This window comes from Eptesicus fuscus, chromosome 21 (assembly GCF_027574615.1).
Source record: "Eptesicus fuscus isolate TK198812 chromosome 21, DD_ASM_mEF_20220401, whole genome shotgun sequence".
In the NCBI taxonomy this organism is placed as follows: Eukaryota; Metazoa; Chordata; class Mammalia; order Chiroptera; family Vespertilionidae; genus Eptesicus; species Eptesicus fuscus.
Genome location: NC_072493.1, coordinates 32,423,176 through 32,441,086, shown reverse-complemented (window position 1 = coordinate 32,441,086; position 17,911 = coordinate 32,423,176). Strand labels below are relative to the sequence as shown.

At 40.3% G+C, this 17,911-nt stretch overlaps 1 protein-coding gene across 1 annotated transcript; it reads left to right on the top strand.

The window, feature by feature from the left end:
* The first annotated feature begins 1,336 nt into the window (after window positions 1–1,336).
* Window positions 1,337–8,366, top strand: CLEC3A (C-type lectin domain family 3 member A). Its single transcript, XM_008139687.3, has 3 exons — window positions 1,337–1,451; window positions 6,267–6,350; window positions 7,975–8,366. Exons 1-3 carry the CDS (start codon window positions 1,337–1,339, stop codon window positions 8,364–8,366), a joined length of 591 nt encoding a protein of 196 aa, XP_008137909.2.
* Window positions 8,367–17,911: the final 9,545 nt, after the last annotated feature.

The following is a 17,911-nucleotide window of genomic DNA, read 5'->3' as shown; positions in this document are numbered from 1 at the left end:
CTCCCAATACTTGTCTTTATAGCCCATTGTTAAAGTTTTTCATTATATTTCTCTGTTATTTATATATTTCACTCGAAAGTATTATTTAAGTGGTTGGGATAGTTTCAAGAAAAAAAGTATTGGGTGTTTGGGGATCCCCGATAATTATAGTTGATATTTTACATTAATTCTTGTGGAAATAATTCACTATCTTAATTTTCTTTTCACTCTAAGAATGTAAGTCGTAAATTTTATTTTTTTTTATTTTAGAGAGAGAGTGAAGAAGGGAGAGAGAGATACATCAACTTGCTGTTCCAGCCCTAGCCCATTTAGCTCAGTGGATAGAGCATCGGCCTGAGGACTGAAGGGTCCCAGGTTCGATTCCGGTCAGGGACATACGTCTGAGTTGAGTTGGGGACTCAATCCCCAGAAAGGGATTGTAGGGGGTGTGCAGGAGGCAGCCGATCAATGATTCTCTGTCATCATTGATGTTTCTATCTCTTTCTCCCTTCCTCTCTGAAATCAATTAAAAAAATCTATATTTAAAAAAAATTTTGTTGTTCCACTTATTTATGCATTTATTTATGCATTCAATCCTCATTGAACACACCACCTTGGCATATCTGGATGATGCTATTATCAACTGAGCTTCCCAACCAGGGCAAGGATGTAATTCTTGACAAATTCATAGAATCCTTATAAAGGGAGGCCTTATATCTTATCATGAACTCTCCACTTCAACCATCTTCATTATTTCCTGTAAGCAAACCATTCCCAAGCTGCATGTGGGCTGTGTTTTATGGTGTCTCTCTCTCTCTCTCTCTCTCTCTCTCTCTCTCTCTCTCTCTCACACACACACACACACACACACACACACTGTGGGGTAGGTTTGGGGGTGTGTGTCATTTTTTGCCCTGAAAACGGAATGAAACACTTTCCCAGAACATTCTTTAAGTGCACTCTAGAGCTCCAAATGGAAGACTTAAATGTTGGGGTTTCCCCAGAGACTCCCAAACTTCCTGGAATTTAAATTTTTTTAAAAAGGGAAAACAGGCAAAACCCTTCATCCCTCAGTTAACTCTAATACACTCTGAAAAGGCAAGTCAACTAGGAAGTGTAGCACCAATAGTAACACAGAAAACGTCTGCCATGAGGAAGGAGAACAAGGGGCCACCTCATGCCGTGGCCAGCCGAGGCACTCAAACATTTCGTCAGCAGGACGGCAGCCAGCCTTCCCAGCTCACTTTTATAAAGCTGGCCCCTGGCACTCCAGAGCAAGATGTAGCTGTGCAGTCTGCTTGTCCCTTAGCTACTTCAGAGGAGCTGGCAAAGTGGCCACCAGACCTGCCCGGGAGCCATGGCAAAGAGGGGACTTGTAATTTACGTCCTGGTTATCACCTTACTCCTGGACCAGACCACCAGCCACCCGTCCAAATTCAAAGCCAGGAAGCACAGCAAACGCCGCGTGAAAGGTAAAATACTGGGCTTGCTCAGGGTGGGGAGGGGCTGGACAATGTTCATTTCCAAACCCCTCCAGGAGACTGTCCCTGGTGACAGTGCCATGCCAGCACATGGGAATGACATTTCATGGGACTGAATGACCTTTTAATTCTCTGTAGAGTTTGATAATTAAAAGAGTCATGTAATAAGGGTGTTTTGTTTTTTTACAGTGATAAAAAATTCTTATAATATAAAAATAAATTTTATATTGTATACCCTTTGCCAAGTGGGTTAGATACATAGAATGTTCTTTAGAGGGAGTCACCGGGATATGTGGACATCTGGTATTATGAATGAGGAATCAAGCAGAACATATTGATTATAGAGTACACTGTTTGACTCGTAGAGATTGTGTGACATTATTCAAAGGTAACTGTGAAATAATTAAGATCCTATTAAATGTGTAGTAGAAGATAGAGCTATTGGTAATTGTGACTTCTGTTTTGTCACTGGTTACCATGTAGATATATTTTCATATCTTGCTATATAAAGACAGTATATACTACATATTTAAGCTTTTTCCTGTCATAAGAGTAATTGAACCTCTCTTTGACTTAAACATATTTTAACTAGCAAAGTCATATAGTGTTTGAACACATTTTAATGCAAAACTAAATCTAAGAGCAATCTCAAATTTTGGGTGGCTTGAATTAGGTTGTGAGATTAAAAGGAAATGCTGCAAAGAACAAAAATGATGACAATTTATTTACAACATACTGAAACCAAAGCAAAAGGGAAAACACGGGTAATGTTTTATCTTATCCTCTGAGTCATTTTCATATCAGGATATTTTAAGGTAAATATTATGATACTATTTCCTTATCAGTTGCACTTCATTATTAACAAAACACACAAACACACATATACCAACAAGGCTGGTTTTGATGTGACACAACACAGATGACTGGTGGGCAGAAAGGGGACTTGTGTTGTGTTGTGTTTTGATGATTATAAAGTACGCTTTTCTAGGGGAATTTATTTATACAACTTAAGTCTGATGCAAGGTTTCTTAAGTGGAATCTTTTTTCCTTATAAAATACTATATTGCCCTGGTGCCTTATTTAATGAAAGACTGAAATATTTCCCATGTGTAGGTACAGTTTATTCAGTATATTGCTGAAGATGAGGGCAGGGGAAGGAGGCGAGAGAAGGTACTGGGTGATGTGGCACATTTTTGTTGCCAGCATTTCCTCACCAGTGGGAGGGAGTGCAAAGTGGTCACCACCCAATAGGGATGCGGGGAGGGGTATGAGTGTGTGAGTGTGTGTGGGTGTGGGGGGGGGGGGTTCTGGAGTAATTGCAGTTCAGGTCATAGAGAGCTCCTTCCTCAACCCCCACATACACACACATACACACGAACACACAGTTTCGTTTTTTTTTACTGACTAGGTACACATCTTAAATATCATCATCTGAAAGCAGTTCTTGCTAATTTTGCCATCAGGTCCCAATAAGCAGATGCTTCAGTAGGTGAAGTAGTAAGTCTAGGCTTGCAGAATAGTTCTCTCCCCAACCTCTCACACCCTTAACTATTTTAAGTACCTGTAAATAACACTTTATGAAATCAAAGTGAAAGCTATTTCTCTCTCCCAATCCTCTCCACAGAATTACCCACTATTAACTGTTGTGAGGTAATATCCCCAGTTTTTTGAATGCACAATTAAAAATTGATATTTTTAACAAAATAAGAATTGGCTATGCAAAGTGTCTGGCAGACAAACTTATTAATTTCATCTATTAACACTAAGATAGATAGTTTACCTCAGTCATTTTAACAGCCACATAATATCACACTATATAGATGGATCATGATTTATTTAATCTGTTCTCTTGGTGAACTTTTGTGTGGTTTTCAATCCATCTCTGATTCAGTGCTTCAGTAAACTGTTTTGTACACACATAAAGATACTTGCTGACTTGTGATGGGGTAACATTCTGATAAACCCATCATAAATTAAAAATATCACCTGGCCAGTGTTGCTCAGTGGTGGAGCATCAATCTATGAACTAGGTGGTCACAGTGTGATTCCTGGTCAGGGCACATGACTGGGTTGTGGGCTCAATCCCCAGAAGGGGTGTACAGGAGGCAGCAGATCAGTGATTCTCTCTCACTGTTGACGTTTCTATCTCTCCCTCTCCCTTCCTCTCCGAAATCAATAAAAAATATATTTTTTATAAAAGAAGAAAATACAGTAAGTTGAAAATGCATTTACTACACCTAGTCTACCAAATATTGTAACTTAAACGACCTTAAATGCGCTCATAACACACACACAAAAAAAAACAAAAACCTTGCTGGCAACACAGTATATACTTTAAAATGTCTGCCTCTGCCCAGCATCACAAGAGAGAATGGTAGCACATAAGGCTCGCACAGGAAAAGATAAAAATTTAAAATTTGAAGTACAGTTTCTACTGAAAGCATATGGTTTTCACATCATTGTAAAATCAAAAATCATAAATTAAAACATCCCATCAGAGACTGTCTATAAGCATATTGATCCCTATGATAGGATGTTAGGATACATTTCTAGAAGCAAAATTTCGGGCTAATCACACTTTCTAATTGGCTCCCAAAATGACAGCATCAATCTATGATCCTGTCTTCAGTGTATGAGATTGCCCCTTCTCCACATACCTTGACAGTCCAACATCACACCATCAGTTTAAGCCCTGCCAACCTAACCAAAAGAACAAAACCTTTTAAAATTTGCATTTATTAGATTGTTAATGAAGCTGAGCTATTTTTCATATGTTTAGTGGTCATTTCTTCTGGGAATTATTTTTGCATCATTTCCACATTGTACCTATTTTGAAGAACACTAATAATAAAGTGAAGAGGAATCTTTTTTTAAAAAACTCAAAATTGCAATTGAGCGATTTATTTCCAAACAAAAGATATTTTGGTACTTACTATATAGATCTCAAAAAATGATGTGCTACAGTAATGAATAAAATGTAACTTTTATAGTGAAATAGTTGATCCCTGTCTTCATTGTAGACAAAACATTAACATTTGTCACAAAAGAAGCAGAAGCCAAGCCATCTGGATAATGACTTCCATAATGATTTCCCAGGGGCCTAATATTAATTCTTACATCTTTATGTTAATTACAATGTTTACAGCTTCTCTGTAGAGGTCAGTTATTTAAACAGAATGGAGCAGGAAGGTGAGAGGGATGGGGGATAACATGTACAGAGTTGACAATTTGTAACTTGGAAGCAAGTCTTCAGGTCTTTACAAGCCTGGCCCCAACAGCCAATGGTTTTGTTCCCTGAACATATTTATTCTGGATTGAATGGGCCCATTGAGGAAATGCTTAGGCTATTTATTTCTGAGCTGAGCTAGTGGATGTTTTGAGAACTGATGAGCAGTATGAAGTGAAACGGAGCTGGGAGCCACCTCTGAGTACCGCAGAAGGCATTTTCCTAACCCAAGTGTGGAAATACCTGGCTTGCAAAGCACATGTTTAAGGGGATAGAGATCAGTGTGTTTGGATTTGGGACTGACTTGAAAAACCCAGGACAGAGCATAGATTCTCTATGTGGCATCTCTACAAGGAGGCATCTAAGGACAGTCCCTGCCAAGCTTTGAGCATCTTCTCTGACCGAGACCACATGGTAGGGACCAAGCAGGTGAAGGCAATCACTGTGCAGAAGTAGATGGGAGGGATGGGAAGAAATGGAGTCAGTGAGTATCAAATCCCAACTCTGTACCTTACCAGCTGGGTAACCTTATGCAGGTCAATTCAACTGTCTATGCCTCTATTTCTTGGGGATCGTGATGGTGTCTATCTCACAGGAATATTGAAATAATGAAGCTCTTAGCACATAGGGTATGGTGGCTTTTAATGCTTTTTTAAAAAATATATATTTTATTGATTTTTTACAGAGAGGAAGAGAGAGGGATAGAGAGTCAGAAACATAGATGAGAGAGAATCATCGATCAGCTGCCTCCTGCACACCCCCAACCGGGGATGTGCCCGCAGCCAAGGTACATGCCCTGACCGGAATCGAACCTGGGACCCTTCAGTCCACAGGCTGACACTCTATCCACTGAGCCAAACCGGCCTTGGCTTTTAATGCTTTTTATTATTATTTATTACAATTCCTGCCTTTGAAGAGCTCATAAGCTGTCAATCTCCAAGACAGTCTCCATCAGTCCTGAAATCTTGTTGACTCATTCAACAAACATTATGTGTGCCTATTATGTGCCAAGGAATACTCTGGATAATAAGGCAGATAAAATTAAGTAAAATAATTATAGATTGGAGAAAGTGCTTTGAAGAAAAATAAAGGTTCAAAGAAAAAGATTAGCCAAAGGGATGCTAATGTAGAGAGGATAATCAGAAAAGTTTTCTCAGAAGAAGAAATGTTTACACTCAATAAAGAGATGGGTAAGAGTGTTCCAGGCATAAGGAACCCAAAGGAAAGGATCCCAAGATGAGATAGCTTGCTGTAGGATGCATCTGAGAGTCAAGGAGTCTGAAGCCTGGTGAAGAGAGGATCGCATGGGAGGGGGCTGGAGAGATAGATGGGAGCCCAACTGCACAGAGGGGACTTCTAGTATGATTGGTATTATTATCTCCACCAAACCCTGTGAATTTTCCTGGCCAACTTATTTTCATGCTTTATTTTTCATGTACACTGAGCGCAATTTCATCAAAACCACCCTTGCCTTAGGTTGTGGATTTCAAAGCTTTAGTTTATTTTGTTTTATTTTCATATTATTCTAATCATATGCTTTTTTATTTCTCCCTTACCACCCCACCCTAAAATATCCCCAGAAAAGGATGGAGACCTAAAGACTCAAGTTGAAAAGCTCTGGAGAGAAGTCAATGCCCTGAAGGAAATACAGGCTCTGCAGACAGGTAAGACCCCATCTCATCGATGCCTGTGATTTCCCAGCAATTCAAACCATACCTGGAGTGCTTGCCAAGGTCTAGGTGACATAGTTTTAAAAGAGACATTGACAAGCCAGATGTGTCTTGGAGAAAGGATCCAAAAGCTGAGGAGATGACTGTTTTGGGAAATCAGCTTGATTTTCCACTCCCTTCTTTTATATATGGGTGGTATAGAAATAAAACTAGGCATTTCAATAATAGATTTTAAAAGTCTGTTCATAACTCTTCTCTTATAGGCAATGAAACAGAAGTGAAGTGAGTATTAACTACCTTAAGTAATTAGCATTCATTGGATGTTTACTAAGTGCTCATTGGGAGATCTGCTGAGATTCAATTAAACAGAGGGCCACAGGACTCAGGCCATGTACATCAAATGCAAATGGAAGGACGTTGGTTAGAACCACAGCTTGCCAATAGGGGGCAGCATCTGGTGTTCCTTACTTTCTGGAGCAGAGCTCCGGGGGTGAAGAAATGAGAGCCACACTGGGTGGTTCAGGAACAGCCTCGGCTTGCAAAACTCATACCCACAGGGAACAACACTCTCATAGTAACTCAAAAGTAGAACTTCGAGGGTCCCACAAGAGACCTGCCCAATTATAAGAGTTACAGCCTTCAGAGAAGACTGAAGTTATAGCTTTCAATCAAGTGCTTATAACTCCCAGACCATCCATGTTTCCAGTTCAAGGTCATTTTTTACCATAAGCAATGTTGCCTAGCAACACTGGTGATATATCCCTGTTATCAGGTTTCCAGGGAAACAGAATTAGAAAGTTAAAAGAAAGTCAAATGTGCATGCAGAAGGAGAGTTTTATTAATGCTTCACCTACATTAGCACATTAATCTCTAACAATTTATGAGATACCTGCCATAATTATTATCCTCATTTTACAGATGAGGAAACTGAGGCACAGAGAAATTAAATAATTTTCCCAAGCTTTACAAAGCTAGTAAATGTCAGAGCCTGATTCACCCATGCTTTTTGCCTAATCTATCTTTATGTTTGGTTTATCCTGGATAATCTAAACAATATATATAGCAGGGTTGAGTTATCTGCATAAGAAAAACACTGTCTCTATACAAACACAGGCCTTTGTTTTTATTTTTAATAATCATGAAATATCATTCCAGTTTCAAAAGTCCCACACATAGTGGAGCTACAATAACTAACAACCAGGTGTGTATCAAAGCAGCATGAGGCTAAAGGCCATATTTTAAGAGAGGGACAGACCTGGGTGTGCATAGTTGTAATCTAATGCTAAGTTATATTTTTACATGCTAAATTGTTGCAAATCACAACTTTTCTAAGCCTTAATATCCTGATATGTACAGATGAGAGTAATAAAATCCCACTTCATGGGACTGTTGTGATTATTATATGAGTAAAGTGCTTGGAAAAGATCAAAATTTATCTTTTTGTACAGTGTATATACAATGTCCAACACATACAAAATCCCCAGTAAATAAATGTTAATTCAGCATTACCATCACATATCATTCATTCCACAAACATATACTGGTACTTGCCAGGTCTGGTTCTGAATGTCATATACTCAACAAGCATTTTAATATGTCAAATCTCACATCTTTACAGTCTGTCTCCGAGGCACAAAATTTCACAAGAAATGCTATCTTGCTTCAGAAGGCTCGAAGCACTTCCATGAAGCCAATGAAGACTGTATTTCCAAGGGAGGGACCCTGGTAATCCCCAGAAACTCAGACGAAATCAATGCCCTTCGAGACTATGGTAAAAGGAGCCTGCCGGGTGTCAATGACTTTTGGCTAGGCATCAATGACCTGGTCACGGAAGGCAAGTTCGTTGATGTCAATGGAGTTGGCATCTCCTTCCTTAACTGGGACCGAGCACAGCCTAATGGTGGCAAGCGGGAAAACTGTGCCCTGTTCTCCCAGTCAGCTCAGGGCAAATGGAGTGATGAGGTCTGTCGGAGCAGCAAGAGGTACATATGTGAGTTTATCATCCCTTAATAGAGCCTTCTCAAATGCATCTTCCAAGCATGATTTATAGGCTAATGGTTCTTAAGAATAAGTTAAATTGTCCATAGGAATACAAGAATTAGCCAATTTTGCTACAATGTTTCATTGTGATTTTTCCCTCCATGGGGCATGAGGGATCAGAAAATAATGATCCAGCTATGTACACACTGTTCAAGTGGCTTCTGCAAAATGGGTTTCAAATCCTTCTTTCTTTCTCACTTGTATAGACGAGGTCTGTATTAAAAATACAATAGCCAGAAAAGCAAGCTTCTCTTGAAAGATTAGTATGTATTTTGTTAATGAGAATTCTCTAAATCAGAGATTCTAGGTGCTATATAATCCAAAAACTTTTCAGTCTGATGCTCAATGTGTTCCATTTTAGCCTTAGTGCCTTGTGAGCCCATTCCCTCTTCTTGGAGTTGCTACATTGCCTGGTAGAACTTGTATCTTGTCTACCATGTCAGAACATGAATGTCTCAGATTCTCATTAATTTTTTTCTTCAAGACCCCTTCCCCATACACTTTTTCTTTTTAATTCCCAATAAAGATCTGCAAGGAAATGATAAGGCAGCATATTTGGTCATTTTCCCCTTCCAGCATTACATTACCACTTCCAATTTGAATGGCTAACCTTAAGGCAGAACAAGAGCAGCAGATTGTATGAAAAGATGGAAAAAGAAAAAATGTCTGATTTTTCATTGCTTTAGCATCCTATTGTCCTTTATGAAATTAAAGATGGATAATCTATACCTATATCTATTGGTATAGATATATAGATATATATTTGTTTCCCTTTTTACATACTTCATATTTCAATAATCATATATTTAAGTCTATAAGGGGCAATCTATCTTTGGAGGTTAAAAATTGGATTTAAATAAAACTATTTTGGAGTCACATCTCTGTGCAATTTTTTATTCTGCCAAATGCTATTCCTATTAAATTATTTAACTAGAGTGTGTATAATAACTTCATTGCTTACTATGAAATTACAATGTTTAGGCTTGGGGGAAATGAGCTTTTTAAAAGCAAACAATTTTAAGTATATTCTGTACTTCAAAAGCAAACAATTTTAAGTATATTCTGTTCTTCAAATATCATTTTTTTCTTTAAATATTGAATGTATTTTGTATTATCATCCTCTGCAAACTTTAACTACATGTGCTTGGAATTATGTTTTGGTTCTTTCAATTGTACAATAATAAAGCCTGAATTCTGATCAATCTGGATGTATCTGGATATTGATTATAGTTATTCAAACTATGTTGGTTTATATCAAATTTGACACAATTCAGGGGGTACTCATGATTTACATGTACTAGGAAAATAATTTTACCTGACAATAAAGAGGAAATGTCTGTGGGGAAGAGGGGCACTTTAAAAAGAAAATTATACCTGCAATTGCTTTTGGTTGACCCTGGAGAAAACATGGGTGAATGCAAGGAAGCAGGAACAAGAAAGCCTCACAAGCCAAGAGCCAAGAGTCACAAGAAAAGCAAACTCCTTTGGGGGATTATGTATCCTCTGATTTTTACTACTCCAATACAATCATAATCTCCTCAAAGATGATGACAACAATGAAACTGACACCATTATAATTAGCTAGTTGTTAATAATAGGAAAGGAGCGAAAGGGAGGCCAGACATTATAAGCATTGCCACCAGGAAGCTGCAATTTCACATTCTTCAGGGAACCACCAACCCATTCCTCACAGATTATTGGGGGAAGGGTACCAACAAATGGGAGATAGATATACACCCAGTGAAGTTGGGATGACTAGGGAAGGTGCCTGACAGTCAAACCTAGGAACAAAGATCATTGGCCAGAATGGGTGGGCCACTGTAAGCCCACAAAAATCAGAGGATACATAATCCCCCAAAGGAGTTTGCTTTTCTTGTGACTCTTGGCTCTTGGTTTGTGAGGCTTTCTTGTTCCTGCTTCCTTGCATTCACCCATGTTTTCTCCAAGCTATGCGGCCCTGTGAACCCCACATACAACAGACTGATGGACTGAAGCTGGGAACACACACTCAACTAGCCTAATGTTGTACTGGACTGTGCAGACATGGAATGGAAGCTCTGGACACTGGCTTTGATTCTAGCCCTATTGAAGCCATAGCTACACTTCTTGGGGGAATGAAGGGAAATGGGACGTTGGAAACTTCAGGGTTTGATTCCACAGAAAGAAAGCTTTCTACAACATCTCATCCTCCCATGTGAGTCGCAGAAAATTCTTTTTCTTGGGATATCATGAGAAGCCCACTCCCACAAGCAACAGGTGGGGACATGGACCTCTCTCCACTGATAACAATATTAGTAGACATCAATGGTAGTATATTCTCATCATATTCCAGGTACTGTCCTGATTTTAAATAATTATTAATCTCTAGAACAACTCTGGGAATTAGACTCTGGAACAATTTCATTTCATAGAAGAATAAAACTGAAGGAGAGAGATATAGTAACCTGTCCTATAAGTCACAGGACAGGAAGTAGTGAAGTTGTAACCAGAACTCAACAAATTGCTCAGATCCTACACCCTTAGCAACCATAGGGGAGCTATGACATGGTCAAGTTTGTTCAACTAGGCACTGGAAGTGGACTCTAATCTGTTCTCCCAATTCCCTCACAGGGGGTAGCAATTTGGGCAAACAGCTGATCTTGATAAGGCATTCAGTCTGAGGCTGCTTCCCAAAGGGGTGAATAAAGACAACCATGGCTCACACAAATCAGTGTCAGAATTTGGATTTCTAGGACATGGAGCTAAATAAATCATCCTCCCTGAGTACCCCAATCAGAAAGCTACAGAGAAGAAGCTTAATTCAAAGGAACAGATGAAATTTAGTGAGGGGAAATCAAGATGAGTTAGCAAGACAGTGAGCACCTGGGTGAGAGACAGCAGAACGGGAAGGAGTGGATTAAGGGATTATCTGGCTAGCCCAAGGTCAATCTCATGACCTTGACTTTATTGTTTAGCCAATCAACCAAAATTCACACCAACAAGATTCACTAACTTACACTGCTCTAGGTCTATTTTGCCTGTTAGGCACTCTTAAGCAAACAATTGGTCTTTGCGCAAGATTGAGAAATGCGTCTTTACTCTTAGGCCAACTTTTCTGTCTCCATGAAAGCTGCCTGGACTATGGAGTGGAAAAACATCCTGAAGGTTGGTGGAAAGAGTGCCAGGAACAATTAGCAATGTTTCTCACAAGTTCATAGTTTCTCACAAGTTCACATTTGTACCACATAATTGTCATCCCTACTGTAAACAACTGCAGATATCAGTTACATTCAAAGCTCAACAAGCCTTACCAGGAAGCTGATTCTGATCTCTAAAGCAGTGCTTTTCAAACTTTTCTGTGCTTACAAACCACCTGGGGACCTTGTTAAACTGCAGATCCCATAGGTCTGGATTGTGACTCCAGATTCTGCATTTGTAAAAGCTTCCAGTGGAAGCCAACAGTACTAGACCACACATGACAAGCTGATAGCAAGGGCCTGTTACTTGCCCGGAGACAGTTTCTGATGGATTCCAGCAATTTTGCTTCTGTTTAACTCAAAAGTCAAGTCACTGTTTGAGTGAAAAACAATTCTGAGAAATTTTTCCCACAGATGCTTCCATCCATACCATTAAATGAGGTACAAAGTAAAAATCAATTAGTTAAAGAAAACACCAATAGGAGAGACTCAAATTAGTGATTTGAAGGAGGATTTATTGCAAGGCTCAATGATTCCTTTCTCTTCCCTAGCACTGCTGAATAGCATTTCTTAAACAAAAACAAAAACAAAAAAATAAAGATACAGTCTTTCTTACATTCAGATTGTTAGGTCTGATCAAATAATTGAATTGATATACCCTCCCCTGGGAAACTGACCTTGGGATCATTGCCAACTGACATTCCCTTTGACTTAGACCACATTCCATTTGCTAGGACCAGTAACTTTCCCTTCCAACTTGCCCAGGATCCAAACCCGCCCAGAGAATTCCCGGTGAAAAAGCCTGCCTAGAGTCCTTTAAAATCTCTGAGTGCCATTTTGGGGCTCAGCCCACTGCTGGGGCACCCACAGCAGATTGTGCTGGATCCCGCAGCATCAACTTCCTCTGGCCACTGAGAGTGGACTTCAACAACACAGAGGGCTGTTGGCATAGGGGCCACTTTTTCACTTTGTTTGGCTGAGTCTCCTAGAGACGAAGGGACAGCAATTTGGCTTCTGCCTTCTGCTGGGCACTAAGGTGAGGAAGGGTCTGGGAAAATAGACTGTCCCCTGTCTTAGCCTCTTGAACCCAAACACCAGCTGACTACCAGGATCCAGTGACAACTAATGGCCATGACTGACTTCCCTCTTTGCCTAGTAATGGCAAAGCTAAAGTTACCCTACCAGCTTTTTTTAAAAACAGGAGCAAGCAATTCACAAGATAATTTTTCCCCTCATTTGTAAATGGCAGGTAATATCTGAGACCATCTAGAAAATGGAATAATACTCCCACCTCATTTAAGATTTTATGACGATTTTATGAGATAGTGCAGCTAGAAAGGCACTGCACAGTCTGTTGCTCATAGGAGATGCTTAGAAAATGAAAATGATCATCACCAGCTGCAAACTGATTTCCAAGAACCGGGGGAAAGGACCCTCATGATTTTAGAAGCAACTGCTCAAATATCAAATATCAGGTGGCTCTGAGAAAAGAGAAATTACCTGAGTACCTCAAAGAATAATGAGAAGATTAAATGACAGTAATTTTCCAAGGTGTAGATTTAACCAGAATGAGCCATCTAAGTCAGCCCTAGAGTTTCCCTGTGGAGAGTGAACACTCTCAATTTTAAAATGTGTTATCTTTTAGTATAATATCATTTTTAAAAATCCAGGCTACCATTTAACCTTATGACACTGTGGGTTTTACTTATAAAAACATATATGGCATAATAAGCCATGATTTTTTAAAATTTTCTGAGTCTCACTGTGTGATAACTCAAATTTATATAGTAATTTTTTCTGTATGCATATTTTATCTCACAATTAACATATGACGTTGGTTTTTACTACATGTCACTTTAGTAATGAGCAAATTAAGGGTGAAAGAGATCAAGTAATTTGTTAAGGCTACAAAGTTGGGAAGTTGTACAACCAGGATTAGAATCCATATTCAAAAGACTCTGGGGCCAGTGTTCTTTCTAACACCCCAGGCTGCCACTCCCTTGCCATGCCATAATACAGGTTAAAATTAGCATGTGGCTAAATTATCTAATTAATCTAATAGCACTATTAACATGTACCATCACTTTTCCTATCTAATAATAGACAAATATGCAAATTGAGCATACCTCTGACACACCCACAAGCCACGCCCACCATCCAATCAGAGCGAGCATGCAAATTAACCCAAACCAAGATGGCTACAGCCACAGAGAGCAAGGTTTCCTAGGTAACAGAGGAAGCCAAGCTTTCCACCTGCCCTTGCCAGGCCTAAGCCTCCACTCAAGCTACAAAGTTTCAATTATAGAAGGTAAACAAATTCAAACAAATGGCAGCAGAATGGAGCTTGAGAGAGCAGGCCAGGGTTGCCCGGCAACAGGGGAAGCAAAGCTTTCCGCACACCCTGGCCGGGCCCACCCGCTTAAGGCAACAAAGTTTCAATTATAACCCCAACACAAATGGCTGCCGGCCTCTGAGGGAGCCCCAGGCTTGGCTCTGCTCCAGGCTACAAAGTTTCAATTGTAGAAGGAAAATAAATTCCAGATACCAGGGCCTCTGCTTGGGTTGCCAGGGGGCGTGGCCGGCCTGCAAACCACCACAGGCCCCTCGCTCAGGCCGCCCCACACCCCAAGGGAACCCCCACCTGATCCCAGACGCCCTTCAGGGCAAACCAGCTGGCCTCCACCCCTGTACCAGGCCTCTATCCTATCTAATAAAAGAGTAATCTGCAGATTGATCATCACTGCAACACACAATATCGCTGCCCCCATGTGGTCAAAGATCCTGCCACCATGTGGACACAAGATGGCCACCACAAGATGGCCAGCAGGAGAGGGCAGTTGGGAGGCACCCGGCCTGCAAGGGAGGGCAGTTGAGAGGGACCAAGCCTGCAAGGGAGGGCAGTTGGAGGTGATCAACCCTGCAGGAGAGGGCAGTTAGGGGTGACCAGGCCAGCAGAGGAGGGAAGTGGGGGCAAACAGGCTGGCAGCAGAGTGGTTAGGGGGTGATCAGGTTGGCAGGCAGAAGTGGTTAGGGGCAATCAGGAAGGCAGGCAGGCAGGCAAGCAGTTGGGAGCCAGCAGTCCTGGATTGTGAAAGGGATGTCCGACTGCCCGATCGGGCCTAAACAGGCAGTCGGACATCCCTTGAGGGGTCCCATATTGGCGAGGGTACAGGCTGGGCTGAGGGACAACTCCCCTCCATGCACGAATTTCGTGCACCGGGCCTCTAGTATGTAGATAAGTCTAGAGAGCAGACTCTCAAGGTCTATCACCCAAAGGAGGCGTTCCAAAGCAGGACTAACTTACAAAACACTGATGTTGTGCACAGCTGTAGCTGACAGAAGTGTCACAGTAATAAAAAAAAAAAAAAAAAAAAAACAGACTCTGGGCATTGAAATGCACAAATCATCTTATCTACATATTTATTAAGTTTATAAGATATCAGGCACTATTCTAGATTTTTAGGCATACAGCCATTAACAAACACACACAATTGAAAGGGAATTAATTAAACTGTTAATAGTTGGATGATAAAATTTTATGGGTGAATTTTATTTTCTTCTTTGTGTTTTTCTTATTTTACTCACTTTCTAAAATGAGCATAGATTACTTTTAAATCAAGAACAATGTTTTATGTGTATATATAAGTGGATTTCAATGGATCAGCTTTTTTGATACTTTGATGCTTGTCAAACACATTTTACAACTGCCCCCACTGACTCATTTGAGAGCTTAACATTTTCGTAGCCAAGATGTCCACTGACTTATGTTGCAGCCTACTTTGTAGAAAAAACGAAGACTTTTTAAAAAAAATATGTTTTTATTGACTTTAGAGAGAGAGAAAAGGAGAGGGAGAGAGAGAGAGAAACAGATTGGCTGCCTCCTGCATGCCGCCTCCTAGGGATGGAGCCCACAACACAAGCATGTGACCTGACTGGGAATCCAACCAGCGACCTCTTGGTGCATGGGACAATGCTCAACCAACTGCCCAAGTAAAACAAAGGCATTTTTAATAGCTAGACTTTGTCACCAATTCAAAGAAAGGGGGTAGGAGGAAGAGAAAAATAATCATGTGAAGTGGAGACCAAGTCTTGAGAACATTTTCATCCACCAGAAACATGGATTCAGTACCCAGAAACCATTTCATCCCAAGTTATAAAGTAGGGAGTAGTTTATGACTGCGGAGACTCAACCTCAGAGAGTGGAGCAAAAAGCAATCCTCACATGTGCAAATTTTGTAGGGAAATTTCTACCAGCGGCAAAACAGTGTCAGCCTTATACTTCCCTCCTTTCACTTATTTCAAATATTTTCTCAGATTTACTTTTGCCTAGCAATTTGTACAGACTACAAAAGAACAAAAGCTCAGTCAAGAAATTTAAGTAAAGAAGATGTGGAAGGAAAACTAAAAAATTCAAAGGAGTCTTCCCCTGAATTCAAAAATTGCCAGAGAAGAACACAGGCAAAGGAGGACATTCTTAGTAAATAATGTCTTTCCAGCTTCAGAGAGAAGAAATCCTCTTTTATGTTCAATCTACACTCTTTCAGCCATCTTTGAAGCCCCCCTCGTTCAGCCCACTCTGAAAGGTTTCTGTTGCTTTTCTGTATTTCAGAGTACTAAGTGTTTATACTGTTAGCCTCTTAAAAGCCTCTTTGCTGAGAAAGTGTGTGTGTGTGTGTGTGTGTGTGTGTGTGTGTGTGTGTGTGTGTGTGTCTAAAGTGGGGTGAGATCTGTATACTACCAGGAATACAGAAAATGTGAAAAGCTTAAGTAGCTCTTTTGCCAGTGGAAAAGTCAAAGCTGATGGTCAAGTTAAGATTGATGTGTCAGCAATAACCCAATGATAGCAGACTGTGTTGGAGTCATAATTATCTCTTTACAAAATGCCAAGGGCACAGGCAGACATTTTTACGAGCTCTGTGGATATTTATTCAAGCATGTCTGGCTTGGTTTATCTAGAGCTTTTGGTATTTGTTGGCAATTTTCTATGTTAAGAAAATATTTTTTAATCAGATCAACTTTATAGTGGTCAAAGGTCAAACAACTAATTAAAATTAACAGCAGCCCCAAATGAATGAATAACTTCCAACAAACTAGAGAGGGAGGTTATCTCAGGTTGGCAGCTCTCTAAATTAAAGAGCTGTGTCATTTTAAGCAATCTTACTTGGCTGAAGTGCTCAGAAATAAAAGGTTTCTGTGGTTTAGCTGTTGTTGAGTTGTTGGGTACAAGGAGAATAATCATTCTCGGCATCATATTCAATGACAGCAGCAAAGTAATTAAGGCTCTGAGGTCAGACAGACCCAGGTAGAAACCAAGCTTCCTTTACTTACTAAGTAGAAAACTTGTCTGAGTTAACTGGGCACATTAACATCTGCAAAGCTCATTTGTCATCTGTAGATGAAAATTAAAATAGCACCTTCCTTTCTGGGTTATTGTAGAAACTGAATAAGATGATATCCATAAGCTCCTTAGCAGATACCGTTAGTATGTAATAAATGCTAGCTATTCTTGTTCTTTTTGTCATCACACTGTGAGCATATTTCCCCAAATGGCGCGCACACACACACACTCCACCCAAGGCAGATGCTAGATTCTCCAAGGAAGCCAAGAAAAAAAAAAAAAAGCCAGAACCCTAGAGAGTATTCTTAGCTGCCCCGTGGCCAGATTCTCAGATCCCAAATCCTGTGTGCTCACTTGCTATGACAAACACTGGAAGGTAGCCTGAACTAGAGAGGAGTAACAATTAGTCAACCTGAGTTCATATATGGGCTCCTCCAATAACTCATGGCCAGATGAGATAAGGCAAATTTCTTAATTTCTCAGATACTCAGTGTCCTCCCTTAAAAATTGCATATACTTGCTATGGTGGGATGGATCAGTTGGTTAGGGCATTGTCCTGTACACCAAAATGTTTCGGGCTGGATTCCTGGACAGGTCACATGCCTAGGTTGCAGGTTCAATCCCTGGTCAGGGCACATATCTAGGTTGCAGTTCAATACCAGGTCAGGGTACATCTCTCTCACAGTGACGTTTCTCTCCCTCTTTCTCTCTCTCCCTTTCCTTTCCCCTGTCCAAAAAAAATCAATAAAATTATATCCTTGGGTGATTATTAAAAAAAGAAGATAAACTTAAAAAGACAATGGAATGAGGTATGTGGATGTGTCAATACAGTGCACGGCCACAAAGTAGATGCTTAGTTAGCGCTGGATTACTTCCTGGCACTGACTTTGGGGTATCCCTGTTCTGAGGGCTCCCTATCCAGACCACAGACCTCTGGGGTGTTTCTAGTATAAGCTCATAAATGGAAACATGAAGAAGGTAGTCATTTTATCCCCACAAAC